This window comes from Lithobates pipiens, unplaced genomic scaffold (assembly GCF_037356315.1).
Source record: "Lithobates pipiens isolate NorthernLeopardFrog02 unplaced genomic scaffold, aLitPip1_a1.2 Scaffold_13, whole genome shotgun sequence".
Classification (NCBI taxonomy): Eukaryota; Metazoa; Chordata; class Amphibia; order Anura; family Ranidae; genus Lithobates; species Lithobates pipiens.
In genome coordinates, this window is record NW_027507718.1 from 159,696,645 (window position 1) to 159,712,141 (window position 15,497).

The 15,497-nt window shown below is 46.8% G+C and overlaps 1 protein-coding gene across 2 annotated transcripts in view; it reads left to right on the forward strand.

The window, feature by feature from the left end:
• TIMM44 (translocase of inner mitochondrial membrane 44) overlaps positions 1 to 15,497 on the forward strand; it is a 578,487-nt gene that overhangs the window by 183,589 nt on the left and 379,401 nt on the right. For both annotated transcript variants that reach the window (XM_077475767.1, XM_077475768.1), the window contains one exon: positions 3,146 to 3,285. In XM_077475767.1, the coding sequence (XP_077331893.1) occupies positions 3,146 to 3,285 (140 nt within the window). The remainder of the gene's footprint in view (positions 1 to 3,145; positions 3,286 to 15,497) is intronic.

Below are 15,497 nucleotides of genomic sequence, written 5' to 3' on the forward strand. Positions count from 1 at the left end.
TTCTGGGACCCCTGTTGTTGTGCGTGGATGGGGAGAGGAGAATGGAGAGGACCACCTTATCCTGGATGATGAGCAGGAGCCAGGCCACCACACCGCTTCCCCTTTAGTGCAAATGGGGGGCCTTCATGCTCCAGTGTTTTAATAGGGACCCCCGTATAAAAAGCATAAGGGTCAAGGACCAGTACTGGGTGACAACGTACTTAGACCCCCGGTACAAACACAAAATGGCGGAAATGTTACCACCGTCACAGAGGGCTGGCAGAATTTATCACTTCCAGGCCTTGCTTCGAGAAATGCTGCATTCTGCGTTTGTGTGCGCTGGCAGAGGAGCAATTCCCACTCCCAGAGAAGGAGTTGCGGGTACCAATCCAACAGCGCCTGCAAGAAGAGGCCGGTTTGAAGATGTGTTGGTGACTTCGGATATGAGGTCATTCTTTCAGCCGACCCATCGACAGGCGTCATCCGGATCCAGCATCAGGGAACGCCTAGACCGTCAGGTGTCTGACTAAATCGGGTTAACGGCCGATGTGGACGCTCTGAGGAGTGATGAACCCCTGGACTACTGGGTGGGCAGGCTTGACCTCTGGCCAGAGTTTGCCCAGTTTGCAATCGAACTGTTGGCTTGCCCCTCATCCAGTGTCCTGTCCGAAAGGATGTTCAGCGCAGCAGGGGGGGGATCGTGACCGATAAGCGTACTTGCCTAGCTCACGACAGTGTTAACTACCTCACATTTCTAAAAATGAATGAGGCATGGATCTCGAAGGAATGCAACACATGTGACCAGTAGACCATGTATATGTCTATAAACAATTTTTTTAATCGAGCACAGAGACCTTCTTTCTTCATTTGGCTCACTTCCTTGTCCAAAAAAAGCACACCGTACTATATGCCCGTACCCTCCTCTTTGAAGAGGTTGAGCGGTGTCATATTTCTACTGGGGCTGCTTATTATGAGGGGCTGCCACCATCCCTGTGCTGTGCTGACATCCTCCTGGGGCTGTACCTCTGCTGTGCATATTATGAGGGTCTCCCACCATCCCTGTGCTGTGCTGACTTCCTCCTGGGGCTGCTTATTATGAGGGGCTCCCACCATACCTGTGCTGTGCTGTGCTGACTTCCTCCTGGGGCTGCTTATTATGAGGGGCTCCCACCATCCCTGTGCTATGCTGACATCCTCCTGGGGCTGCTCATTATGAGGGGCTCCCACCATCCCTGTGCTATGCTCATTATGAGGGGCTCCCACCATCCCTGTGCTATGCTCATTATGAGGGGCTCCCACCATCCCTGTGCTATGCTCATTATGAGGGGCTCCCACCATCCCTGTGCTATGCGGACTTCCTCCTGGGGCTGCTTACGGTGCAAATGTCATTGCTTTATGTCGCGCTGCTGCTGTCAGTGCTCTCTATCACGGTGCTGCTGTCAGTGCTCTCTATCACGGTGCTGCTGTCAGTGCTGTATATCACAGTGCTGCTGTCAGTGCTGTATATCACGGTGCTGGTGTTAGTGCTTTATGTCACGCTGCTGATGTCAGTGCTCTCTATCACGGTGCTGCTGTCAGTTCTGTATATCACGGTGCTGTTGTTAGTGCTTTATGTCACGCTGCTGATGTCAGTGCTCTCTATCACGGTGCAGGTGTCATTGCTGTATGTCACGCTACTGGTGATCATCTCCTGCACCCTCTTCTTTGCCTACCCTGGTCCCTGACCTTCCCTCTCCTCCATTGCCTTCATGCGCTCCACAGTCCCGAATTTTCACAACAATTTCCCATATAAAAAAAGAATGCTTGTAGTTGTCGATCCCAGATTCACCTCGTACATGTGTTATGTCATTGGCCATGTGGTGGGACTATGTTTGCACAGCTAGTAATTATTTTGTGGCTGCAAATTTGACCTGTAGGTTTGCGAAGTTCGTCTCCCATTGAAGTCAATGGGGCCCGCCGCGAACGTTCTGGTTCGCGAACTATCGGCCGCGTTTGTGAAACGTCCCGTCGGAAGTTCATCCATCACTACTTTTCAGTCAGGAACAGGCCTTGGTTGGAAGGTGCTTCAAGCTGTGGTGTCCCCCTAATCAGGTAGTTCTATTTTGTCCTTTCTTGTGAGCCGTCCTGTAAGATGACTTGGGAAAACAGTTATTACCTGTTAACTCACTTTCCTGTTAAATCTTCCAGGATTGTGCTATTTTCCGCCCTATTTTTTATTATGGGGTAGATGTTTTATGTATTCTGTATATGATGCCATGACTACGTTTTTTTTTTTATTTTTTTTTATATCTAAGGGTAGAGCTACTGTAGCATAATTTTTATAATGTGGATCATGTGTTTTCTGTGCTAGATGGGAGAAGTTTCTCTCTCGTAAGCCATCCTGCAAGGTTCTTGGAAAGTGAGTTAACAGGTAAAAATATATTCAAGGTGTATGGGGGAATCTCTTCTGCTGTGCTATTATATACAATCTTTAATAAATATAGTGATCTATGCCTCTGGCTATATCTGTCAGAACTGATCGTTCAGAAAAAAAACAACAGGCTGGTTGTACACACGTCTATTAATTGACTTGTGTACAACTAGCTGGCCCATACATGGATCAACATGTATCCGGTCCCTGCTGAACCAGTCAAATTTTGATCTTTTTAGGACCAGCTTAAGGCATTGAGCAACCTTTATAAGCTTCTCTTTCGCAGGTATAAACTAAATGCTAGGTCAGTTTGTAGGCTTGTCTGCTTCTCTTTTAAGGACTGCTTTAGGACATTACATGCTTACTGAATTGCTTTCTGTAGCCTTCAATGGACAATAAATAAAGTATTTTTGTGCTTTCCTGTAATGCTTTTGTTTGAGTCTATGGAGGGAAACAGCTGCCTCCCCTCAGATGTTAGTAGCATTATTCTTGTACTTCTAACTACAAATGGAAGCTTGCTGGAGGTGTCATATAGGCTATAAGGGCTGGCTTAGATTTGGTTTCCTAGAGTCCAGTTCACTTAAGGGTCATGCTACATACACATGGTTACGGAGTAAGTTCTTAGGTCCCTCAATAGTCTTTTAGATTCGTACACACAATTCCATTTTGTTGACTAGTCGTTTTATGTTTATGTGATATATTGTATGAAAAGAGAAACAAAGCTTTCTTCTTCTATATTTTTTTTTTTTTTTTTAGGGAGTTGAAACTGTAAAGAGAGAAATTGATGAAAGTGTTTTAGTACAAACGGGGCCTTATCGGCCACCTTCCAGATTAAGAAAGAGGAGTGAATATTCTGTAGATGAATCCAAAGAAGAGAAGATTTTTGAAGCAAATCAGTATGTATTGATATTTGTGTATGCATTATGTGAAACTGTGAATCTTTCCAAGAAGGTGGAGAGGGCCACATTGTCAGACACTGAATAGAAAGTTCTTTGTTGAAACAGGACATTTATTACAAAGTAATATATATAGCTGTTATATATTAGCCTAAAACACATTGAAAGCGTTTTTGCCCAAGTTACTGAGCTCTATTTGTAACCTAACTGTTGTAACCATATGTATGATGGCTAATAATTGGTCCAATCCAAGAAAATGTTCCAGCAGCAGCTTGGTTCTCCAGTGAGACATTTGGTCCCAGAACAGGTGACAAAGTCCAGCAGAGTATTTGTAAATATTACAATGATCAGGAGCCCTCAAAATCCCATTCAAAATATTCAGTCCTCATGGCCAGCTATATTCTGTACCTGGGTAGATAATATGCATGCAATAATGTGTGTTCTAATCAAGACCTGTGCCTCCATGTTAGCTTTAACAACTAAAGGGGACTCTGAAATGCCAGTGCCTGAAACTGCAGGGATTTCTGATTGACTGACCAAACACTGTTGATTTTGAAATAACTATGCATTTCACAACAATTAAAGTGGTTGTATACTCATTTTTTTACTTTTACCTACAGAAAAGCCTATAATAAGGCTTACCTGTAGGTAAAAAAAAATATCTCCTAAACCTGTACGGTTTAGGAGATATTCCCCTCGGTATGCGCCGCTGACTGCAGCGGCGCATGCGCACAAGGGGATTCTCGGCCTGAAAATCTGGCAGTGGCCGGCCGGAATGAAATCTCCCGCGCGCATGCGCGGGAGTGACGATATCACGGCTCTGGCCACTCACAGCGCCGGAGCCGCGATACCCGGAAGAAACGCAGAGGGAGCATGTCGGCTCCCTCGGCGTGGATCGGGCCATATGTCGGGGCCTCGTTCTAAGGTAAGTATTTCATAATGAGCTAGTATGCGGTGCATGCTAGCTCATTATGCCTTTTGCTTTGCAGGTTTAAAAAAAAAAAAAATGTGCGGGTTTACTACCGCTTTAAGGCCAGCTACAGTGTTTTCGACCCTTGTTACCCAGGACAGAAATCAATTGAAGATTTGACCAATTAACATTTTTCTACAGTTTTTTATTTTCTGCGTAGAGTTTGCATAGGAAAAGTCTGCCAACTATGAATCTTGCTGACTTTCCTTTTAATGTGTAAATGGACAAATTGACTGCTACATGTCTACGCATGTTATGTACATCAGGAATTTAAAAAAATAATTATATATAGTGTGTGTGTATATAAAAATATACATGCAGTCCCAGAGTTGCCTACATCAGATTTAAATATGACTCCTACTTGCAAACGAAAGGTGACAACAGGAAGGGAGAATCTGACACTAGGATGGGAAATTCACTCCTGTAAAGAGTTATCATGCGAAAAAGGTGTCTCCACTGAAGCTTTGTCACCAATCCTTCTTTCGACAACAACCCAAAATGATCAGAATCCAATCCAGGGACAGAAAGGGAGGTGAAATCTTCTGAAACGGGAATAGACAGCAAAACTAATGTTACAGGGGTGTTAACCCTTCCCTATTTTATATAAAAAAAAAAATTTGGGCTAGCGTTGCACTTAAAAAAAAAAAAAAAAAAATGTACCTGTTCCAACTTACATACAAATTCAACTTGAGAACAAAACTACAGAACTTATCTTGTTTGTAACCTGAGAACTGCCTGTATATAGATCTAAAATGACACCTACAATATATTACACTAACCCTTTAACCAATTCAATACAGAGCGCTTTCACCCCTTTTTTGCCCAGGCCAATTTTCAGCTTTCAACACTGTTAGACTTTGACAATTGTGTGGTCATGCAATACACTACCCAAACAATTTTTATAATTTTCTACCCACAATAAAGCTTTCTTTTGGCCGTATTTGATCACCATTGGGCTTTATTTTTTGCTAAACAAATTAAAAAATAATGACATTTTTGAAGAAGAAAAGTTTTCTTTGTTTTCTGTTATAACATTTTGTTTTTTCCTTAACTAATGGGCACTGATTAGGCAGCACTGATGAGTTGACACTAATATGCAGCACTGACGGGTGGCACTGATTGACAGCTGTAGTGGGTACCTCTGGGGGCTGCACTGATTATCAGCGCAGACCCCCCCTTTCAGGAGCACCCCCTATTGTCTCTTCCTGTCAGTGCAAACCGAAGAAAGCGGATTACCCGCACTTCCTCGTTACCTCTGTAATTGGTCACAGCTGGTCATGTGGTTAAGAGCCTACGTCATAGGCTTTTTACCAGGATTTGAGATGCAGTATATCGGAGCGACACACATCGTCGCTGATCGCCTCCCTGCGTGCCTCCAAGGCATGCAGGAGCGGCTTATCCTGCTGAACATCATACGACGCCCAGTCAGGATAACGGAGCCACATTGTGGATGTCAATCTGCAATAGGACGGGAGGAAAATGGTTAACAAACCCTAAAACGAAACCTCTAAAATTACCCTTAACATGTATTTTCTCTTTTGTTCATTGACTGACACAGCTCCAGTAATCTTGACCGTAGGGTTATTACGCCGCCTTCAGGAGAGAACTAGGCAGAACATGTAATAAATGTGAAAAACAGAACTTTACAGTTCCGCTGAGGGGGCGGTCCCTCTGGTAATAACCCTTCAGCCTGCTTCCTGTAGCACAGTTTTTATCTGCCTAGTGAAAAAGGACCTAGGCTCCTTGTGGGACCTTCGGTCCTGGGAATTTTTCTGGATTTTTGGGCTTATGTGCAAGATTTTAAGATCCTGTGATCTGCTATCAACAGACGGCTGGGTGACTGGATAAATAATCGAGATCCTTGTAGTCTCCCCAGCCTGGCCATCGTGAGTGTGCAGACCCTAGCTAGGTGCTGGGTCGGCCATGACATACCCCTCTGGCTCCAGGGGAGGCCAGTGAGCGCAACGCTCCGGGGCACACATATGACCGGACTACCGATGTCTTTGTCACAGTGTGCCATGGCCAGCAGCCATCCCGTGCTGCTCAGGAGTGGGTCTGTGATGGGATGTCCCCCAGCTTGTCCGGATGGTAAGTACAGCTCTTCCTGCCTCGTGGGATTTAGCAGCTGGGCATTCCCTGGGAGGTCGATTAGGGGGTCCCTCTCCTCCCTCTTGTCTCTTCCTATCGCCTATTTTCCTCCACTCCCCTCTGTGGGGGATGCTGCATGGCTGGGCTGTTGAGCAGTGTGTGTACTTGTAGCAAGGAGGAGTCCTCTGCCATTTGGCGCTGTCTGACACCATTATCTCTGTTCATTCACTGTGTACAGTTACTTGTCAGCCATTTTCTGTGAGTCTCTGTGGAAAGCATGGTCGGGGGCCATTTTCCCCCGTGATTATCCTTTTATACAGGGCGGCAGGTGGCCATTTTGTTGTAACTCAGCGCGGTTTTTATCCTCAGCGCTGGTCCCTGTTGCTCAGGACAGCACATTTTTTTTTTTTTTGCTCTGGACACCTGGGAGCTGACATGCACATGTAACAGAATGGCACAGCACTCGGTCAGGGTCATGAGCCCCTCAGTCTGCAGCAGCTAGGAGGATGGCACTGTGTACTTGTCCTAAGTCCCCAAGGGTGGCAGACAGGGTGGGTCAGCATGGCTTCAGAAACTGGTGTTTCATCCCCAGAACTCCCTGCAATTGCAACAGGCTTGTCTGCAAACAGTGCAATGCATTTGGACACATTGAAATGTTCGTTGCCAGGGTGGAGGTGGTGTGCAGGCTCAAAGGTGGTAAAAAACGGCCCTTGCCCCCCCTCCTCCAGGGAGAGCGCTGACTCAGACTTGGGCCCCGCAGTGACTGGCGGCCCCTGCTCTGATAGAGAAGATGACGCTGAACAGGACCGATCGGACAGTAAAGGTGATTCCCCGTCCGGGTCCGTGCAAAGCGCTAGTTGGAGCACTTATCATAGCTGTGCGTGATACCCTGAAAATTCAGGATACAGCAGGATCCTCTGCTGAAGTAGTGCTCACTTTTGGGTCCCATAAGCCAGCCTGTGCACCTAAGGTGTTTCCTTCCGTATCTGAATTATATCGATAAGTTCATATACAAGGAATGGGGAAGCCAGCAACTGACCTTTTCGGTCCCTAAAAGAATGGCGGTGCGCTACCCCTTTAAGGAGAGCCTCCTTAAAAAATGGTCAGCTCCTCCAGTCATGGACCCCCCAGTATCCAGGTTAAACAAAGTAACCACGATCCCGGTAGAAGGGACTCCTGCATTTAAGGACCCTACCAAGAGGAAGGCCGACGCAGTGGCCCGTTCCTTGTTTACGGTTGTGGGGTTTAGCAATACGACCAGTACTGGCCACAGCACTAGTGTCTCAGACACTTACTGAATGGGCAAAACGTATGCACCATGAATTGGAGGAGCAGCAGGCTAACCCAGTCTGCGTGAAACAAGCAGACCAGTTAGCACGGCCTTCAGTACGTTGGTGACAGGGCCCTGGATACGCTTCCCTTTCTCTCCAGGGCTTCAGTATCGGTAGTGGTGCTGTGGCGCCTAATTTGGCTAAAATGCTGGTCTGCGGACCAGGCAGCCTTGACGGATCTACCCTTCCTTGGTGAGCAGCTATTTAGATCCTCGTTGGATGACCTTAAGAATGTCACAGGTGGGAAGAGCACCTTGCTCCCACAGGCCAGAAAGAGTAAGGAGCCACGCCGCAGGCAAGCGTCCTCTTTTTGCTCGCCCGGGATTTCGGCTAAATGCTCCCCGTCCGACAGGGCGACTACTGAGGGACAGAAGCATCCCTGGACTCGCAAGCCTAACAAGCCAGCGAGCTAAAATGCTTCCGCATGAAGGTTTGCCCCCACCCGTCACTCGGGTGAGGGGTCGTCTTTGGGAGTCTGCAGCCCGGTGGGCCTCTCGGCTTTCCAACCAATGGGTCTGCGAACTGATTTCATCGGGCTACAAGATAGTTTCTCTCTTGGCCACCAAACAGATTCTTCCCCTCCAGCATACCCTTACTCCCGGCCTGCCGTGATGCCCTGTTGGGGGCAGTAAGGGACCTTCTAAGCCCGCGGGGTGATAGTGCCTGTTCCGGAATGGGAAAGGTTTCAGGGGTTCTACTCCAATCTGACGGGGCACGTCCAATCTTGGACCTGAATGCCCTCAATTGCTTTTTGAAAGTACAGAGGAATGGCTTGTCTTCAGCATCCCGAGTCTTTACCAAGATATTGGCTCCAATTTTGGCATTGTTGCGACAACGCGGGATCGCAATCGTGGGTTACCTAGACAATCTCCTCTTGAGAGCATCTTCTGCCTCCAAAATTGAAGGAGGCTGTGGTGATCACCTTGCAAACCCTGCAGGAATTTGGGTGGCTGTTGAACCTCAAGAGGTCGGTGCTTATACCAACTCAGCACTTGGAGTACCTAGGCTTACTGCTGGACTCCGTGGAAGCGAGAGTCTCCCTTCAGACTCTCAGAGCCGCATTAAAACTGTTGCTGAACTGCAGGTGGTCGTCGCTGCGCTTCTGCATGCGAGCCCTGGGTCTCATGGTGGCCTCCTTCGAGGCGGTACCATATGCCCAATTTCACACCAGAGTCTTGCAGAAGGAGACATTGACAAAATGGGACAAATCTCTGTTATCTCTGGATTGGCGGATTTGGGTGAGCCAGTCAGTCAGGGACTCCCTGCTCTGGTGGCTGAGATCCCCGGCACTTAGATGCGGGAAGTCGTTCCTACCTCTACATTGGACAGTGATCACAACGGACGCCAGCCTGACCGGCCAGGGTGGAATACTGAGAGTACAGCCGACCCAGGGCCTCTGGTCGGGGGATAAATCCCAAGTTGCCGATCAATGTGCTCGAGCTCCGAGTGATCAGGCTATGCCTCTCCATGTGGTCGATGAGACTAAGAGGGCGTCCAATCAGACAACGCCACGGCGGTGGCATATGTCAACCATCAAGGAGAGGAACAAGCTCGGCTGCAGCACAGGAGGTCGCTCACATCCTTTGGTGGCAGAGCAACATGTACTGGCCCTGTCGGCCATTTACATCCCGGGAGTAGAAAACTGGCAAGCTGACTGACTAAGTTGTCAAATGCTGGACCCAGGAGAATGGTTGTTGCATCCGGAGGTGTTCAGGCTCCTTTGCCTGCGGTGGGACACACCAGATGTGGATTCCTGGCCTCCTGACTCAATCGGAAGATGCCAAGGTTTGTAACCTTGACGAGATCCTTGGGCGGACGTGTTTTTGGCTCCATGGGCTCAGTACCAACTGATCTAAGTCTTTCCCCCACTAAAACTGTTATCACGTCTGCTTCGCAGAGTGGATACTGACTGCCCCAGATTGGCCTCGACGTCCCTGGTACGCCGACCTAGTATGCCTTGTTACGGAAGCTCCCTGGTGGCTACCGATGTGAGAAGACCGTCTGTCTCAAGGTCCGATTCTCCATCCTGCTTTACCATCGCTGGTTTTAAGGGCATGGCTGTTGAGAGCCAGGTGCTAAGGAGCTGAGGCCTGTCTGACTCAGTCATTCCAACTATGTTGGTAGCACGTTAATCTTCTTCTAGGAAGATATACCATCGTACTTGGAAGGCTTATATCTCCATGTGTGTGGAGATGGGGAGGCGTCCGCGCACCTATTCAGTTTCCAGGATCCCGCTGTTCCTACAGCGAGGAGTAAACCAGAATCTGGCTTTAAGCACCATCAAGGGTCAGCCTTGGCTGTCTTTTTCCAATGACCCCTGGCATCTCACTCTCTAGTGAGCACCTTTTGTAAAAGGGGTCTGGCATGTAGTCCCTCCAGTGCGTCCACCCTTGCCCCTGTGGGATCTGAACCTGGTGCTATCGGCGCTTCAAAAACCGCCGTTTGAGAACACGGAAAATCCCTTGACTCCTTCTCAGAAAGTGGTCTTCCTAGTGGCCATTACATCGGCCAGGAGGGTTTCGGAACTGGCAGCCTTGTCTTGCAAGTCGCCCCATCTTGTTATCCACAAGAATAAGGTGGTGTTGTGGCCGCAACCTTCTTATTTACTGAAGGTGGTTTCGGCCTTCCACATCAATGAAGACATTGTTACCATCTCTGTGTCCTAAACCGACACATCCTAAGGAGGTGGCCCTCCATTCCCTGGACATGGTCGTGGCTCTAAGGGTATATCTGTCTGCCACGGCTCCCTTCCAGAAGTCAGACTCTCTGTTCGTTTCGGTAGCTGGTCCAAAAAGAGGATGGCGGTCTCGTTGTCCACTATTTCCAGGTGGATCAGACAGATCGTGGTCCAGACTTATGCCCTGAAGGGGCAGGTGCCCCTCTTTCCTGTCATGGCCCATTCCACTAGGGCAATTGGGACCTCTTGGGCTTTCCGACATGAAGCGTCAGTCGCTCAAGTGTGTAAGGCGGCGACTTGGTCATCCATTCACACTTTTATAAAGTTCTACAAAGTGGATGTAAGCGCATCGTCCGATGCCTGCTTTGGCCGCAAAGGTTTGCAGGCGGCCGTGTAATGTTGCAATTTTACACTTTCTTCTGCTTAGAAAAAGTTACCTTTTTTTGAATGTTAATGCGCCTTACTGCCTTTGGTTGACCGCAAGTTCTGATGCGGTTAGTTCAGATGGTGTCTCCCATGTTGGGGAGCGCCGCTGGTTGTGGGTGAATTTATGTTGCTGTTCCCACCCCTCGTTATGACACTGCTTGGGGATGGTCAAGATTTCTGGAGCTGTGTCAGACAATGAAATTCGGAGAAGGATTTTACGGTGAGTACAAAAATCCTATTTTTTCCGGGATCACTTTTAGAAGCGGAGGGAGAGGTGGCCCCTCCCGCAACTTCTGGGTGATTCCCATGCATACCGATCGGCGAGCCCGGGAACCATGTGACTTTGGCATTGTTTTCACATAGAGATGAGTGATGGCAAGCTGATCTCTATCTCTATGCCCTTGGAGGACCTGAGCGACGTCATGATTTCCAGTTCTCGACATTGTAAAAGGTTGTTTCTTTTTGTACATCAGGGTACACAGAGACATACTATGTGGGTTTATATGGGCCACTGATAGGTGATGGACATTGGCACAGACGTTTACATCCCTTATAACCCCTCCCACTACAAGGAGTCCTCAATTTTTTTCGCCAGTGTCTAAGGTGTTGGTCACGAGTAAAGATGTGCTGTGCTGAGCTCCACTGCATGCGATCCTTGCTGGGGCTAGCAATGCTGACCGGATCCGTTTTGATGTCTTTTTATGGGCTAAATGTGTGGTACCCGGGCCTCATGTCCAAAGAAACAAGGTTTTGCTTGCGAACACTTCTCTTTTAGAGAGCTGGACCCTGGGATCCAGTACTTTTTGGTAGTAAGGCCATAAAGTTTTTACTGGCAGGGTGCTGTTGCAGGTCCAGGATGGTATGTAACCGGAGGTTCCCCTGTTCCTGAAGGTTTCCTAAAAAGGTCTTGGAGCCCACAGTGAAGGGTGAAGATTGGGTCCTTATCTCTGATAAACCCTACTGCGAGTAAAGGTAGGGGAGATTTTGTCTGTAATTTTTTCTTCTACAGTGCCTTGCGAAAGTATTCAGCCCCCTTGAACTTTTCAACCTTTTGGCACATTTCAGGCTTCAAACATAAAGATATAAAATTTTAATTTTTTGTGAAGAATCACCAACAAGTGGGACACAATTGTGAAGTGGAACGAAATCTATTGGATAATTAAAACTTTTTTAGCAAATAAAAAACTGAAAAGTGGTGCGTGCAAAATTATTCGGCCCCTTTACTTTCAGTGCAGCAAACTCACTCCAGAAGTTCAGCGAGGATCTCTGAATGATCCAATGTTGTCCTAAATGACTGATGGTGATAAATAGAATCCACCTGTGTGTAATCAAGTCTCTGTATAAATGCACCTGCTCTGTGATAGTCTCAGGGTTCTGTTGAAAGTGCAGAGAGCATCATGAAGACCAAGGAACACACCAGGCAGGTCCGTAATACTGTTGTGGAGAAGTTTAAAGCCGGATTTGGATACAAAAAGATTTCCCATGCTTTAAACATCCCAAGGAGCACTGTGCAAGCGATCATTTTGAAATGGAAGGAGTATCAGACCACTGAAAATCTACAAAGACCTGGCTGTCCCTCTAAACTTTCAGCTCAGACAAGGAGAAGACTGATCAGAGATGCAGCCAAGAGGCCCATGATCACTCTGGATGAACGGCAGAGAACTACAGCTGAGGTGGGAGAGTCTGTCCATAGGACAACAATCAGTCGTACACTGCACAAATCTGGCCTTTATGGAAGAGTGGCAAGAAGAAAGCCATTTCTCAAAGATATATCCATAAAAAGTCTTGTCTAAAGTTTGCCACAAGCCACCTGGGAGACACACCAAACATGTGAAGGAAGGTGCTCTGGTCAGATGAAACCAAAATCAAACTTTTTGCCCACAATGCAAAACGATATGTTTGGCGTAAAAGCAACACAGCTCATCAACCTCAACACACCATCCCCACTGTCAAACATGGTGGTGGCAGCATCATGGTTTGGGCCTGCTTTTCTTCAGCGGGGACAGGGAAGATGGTTAAAATTGAGGGGAAGATGGATGCAGCCAAATACAGGACCATTCTGGATGAAAACCTGTTGGAGTCTGCAAAAGAACTGAAACTGGGACGGAGATTTATCTTCCAACAAGACAATGATCCCAAACATACAGCAAAATCTACAAAGGAATGGTTCACAAATAAACGTATCCAGGTGTTAGAATGGCCAAGTCAAAGTCCAGACCTGAATCCAATCGAGAATCTGTGGAAAGAGCTGAAAACTACTCTTCACAAACGCTCTCCATTCAACCTCACTGAGCTTGAGCTGTTTTGCAAGGAAGAATGGGCAAGAATTTCAGTCTCTCGATGTGCAAAACTGATAGAGACATACCCCAAGCGACTTGCAGCTGTAATCGCAGCAAAAGGTGGCTCTACAAAGTATTAACGCAAGGGGGCCGAATAATTTTGCACGCCCCACTTTTCATTTTTTTATTAGTTAAAAAAGTTTCAAAAATCCAATAGATTTCGTTCTACTTCACAATTGTGTCCCACTTGTTGGTGATTCTTCACAAAAAATAAAAATGTTATATCTTTGTTTGAAGCCTGAAATGTGGCAAAAGGTTGAAAAGTTCAAGGGGGCCGAATACTTTCGCAAGGCACTGTATGTATAATGTTGTCATGCCTATCTGTCACCACTGGGGGCTGTATAGAGCACTCACCGACCTGACGCTGGAAACGGCATAGAAGCCTTCATATCTCCTCTCCTCCAGCCACAACAGATCCTCCAGTAAGAAGGGGTCTCCTTCTGTGCCTCCAATATTGTTTTTTTTTTCCCCCTCGGGCCAATAGGATGCCAAAATAGTTTCCTTTTTTTTTTATAAATAAAAAAGAGGAACAGACCACGGCAGCTCAGCAGGGGATTTACCTCCCCCCCCTGCCATGTCTGCAGACGCCGCTCCTGCAGGAAAGCACTTTCCTTTGAAAGGAAGGGGGGGCGTAATTTGCACGGGGGGCATGGCCAACATCGCTAGACGCCGGCCACATGTACAGGAAGTTATTTAAGTGCTGTGTAAGAAGCTGCTGCCTGGCTGTGGAGGGATAGAGCAGGAGGTTGGCTGGATCAGGTTTCGTGAGACAGGCATTTCCCTTTGACACGTTGTACTTTAAACAGGCTAGGATTAATAGCAGCTATTGCACTGTACTATAGCCCATCAGAGTACATTCTTTTACTGGTAGTGCCTCTGCTTTTTGCTTCAGGCAATGTGTGGCAAGGGGACCAGGAACTCCTCCAAGGGTTCTAAAGGGTTAATGGTTAAATAGTGAACAGGCTCAACAATGTGCTGGTTTATCAGACGCACTGTGCTTCACAGTAGATGCTATGAAAGATTCTATCATGCAAGCCTCACGGATTAGTGCATTCTCGCAGAGTTCTATGGCTGAAAAGTTGGTCAGCCGAAGCACCGTGTAAAAAGCTCTTAGCCAGTTTCCCTTTTCATGGTGAATGGCTATTTGGAGACTATTTGGATAAATACCTACAAAAGATTATTTTATTTTTTTAAGTTTATTTCTTTATTAAGATATTTATTTTGTTTACAAAATGCATCAAAATGAAACATCCCCCCAGTCGTCGTCCCCATCCCATCGCCTTATCAGATAAGAATATAACAAAAAAAAAGAATTGTTCATATCTTGGGTGGCCTAAGAGGGGATTGGTATCATGGGGGCCATCCTATCTGATCTGTTCCTTTTTAATCTAGATTCCCACTCTATCACACTTCCCTCTCATTCCCATTCTCACACACTTCCATCCTCTTCATTTGTCCTCTTACTTTAATTCCTATTGAGTCACTTTTCATCGTTAAAATATTTTTCCACACTATTATTATTCATACATCAATCCCTCTGGCTTCCCACCAAGATTTCCACATCTTGTCATATTTCTTTAAAGTCCCTTGTTTTATATAAAACACTTTCTCTTTAAGAATTACCACATTCATGCTATTTATCCATTCTCTACCGGACGGAGGTGACACCTACAACCATCTTAGGGCAATCAGTTTCCTTGCCTGAAATGGGCATCTCGGAACCGCCGCCTGGCTGCTTCCCGGGATTCCAACTCCTTCAACTAATCCCAGGAGACAATACTTCGCCTCCATCCTGGTGGAGGTTCCAAACACCCGATCAATGGTTCCTGTCACCTCCGTCCAGTAGCGGATCAACTTCGGGCATCTCCAAAACATGTAAATCATGTCTCCCACCATGTCCCTGCATCCAGCCGTCGGCCAAATTGAAAAAGTTTAAGAGGAGTATAATAAGTTCTATATAATAAGAACAGATGTGACATCCTCTGAGAGGGAGAGAGTGATACCAATGGAGCCAGTTCAAGAATTCAATTCCATTGTATTTCGGAGATATCTCCCACATCTTTTTCCCACTTCCTCTTGTACATAGGGGTCTCTATCCCTCCCATTCTCCCCTTGTTTATATGTGGGTATATTTTTTAAATTAAACCTTTCCCTGTTTCTGCATTAATTATTTTTTGAAGAACTGGGATTGTGCTCCATTCTAAAGTCCTCCCTCTAAACTGCTCCTCCAGTGCGTGCCTGACCTGCAAATACTTATAGAAGGATTTATTTGGTAGAGCAAAATAGTCTCCCAGTTCCTGAAAGGGTTTCAGGGCACCATCTTGGTATAGCTGAGCAATAAATTTTATTCCACATCTCTCCCATTCTCTTACTGTCCCCAT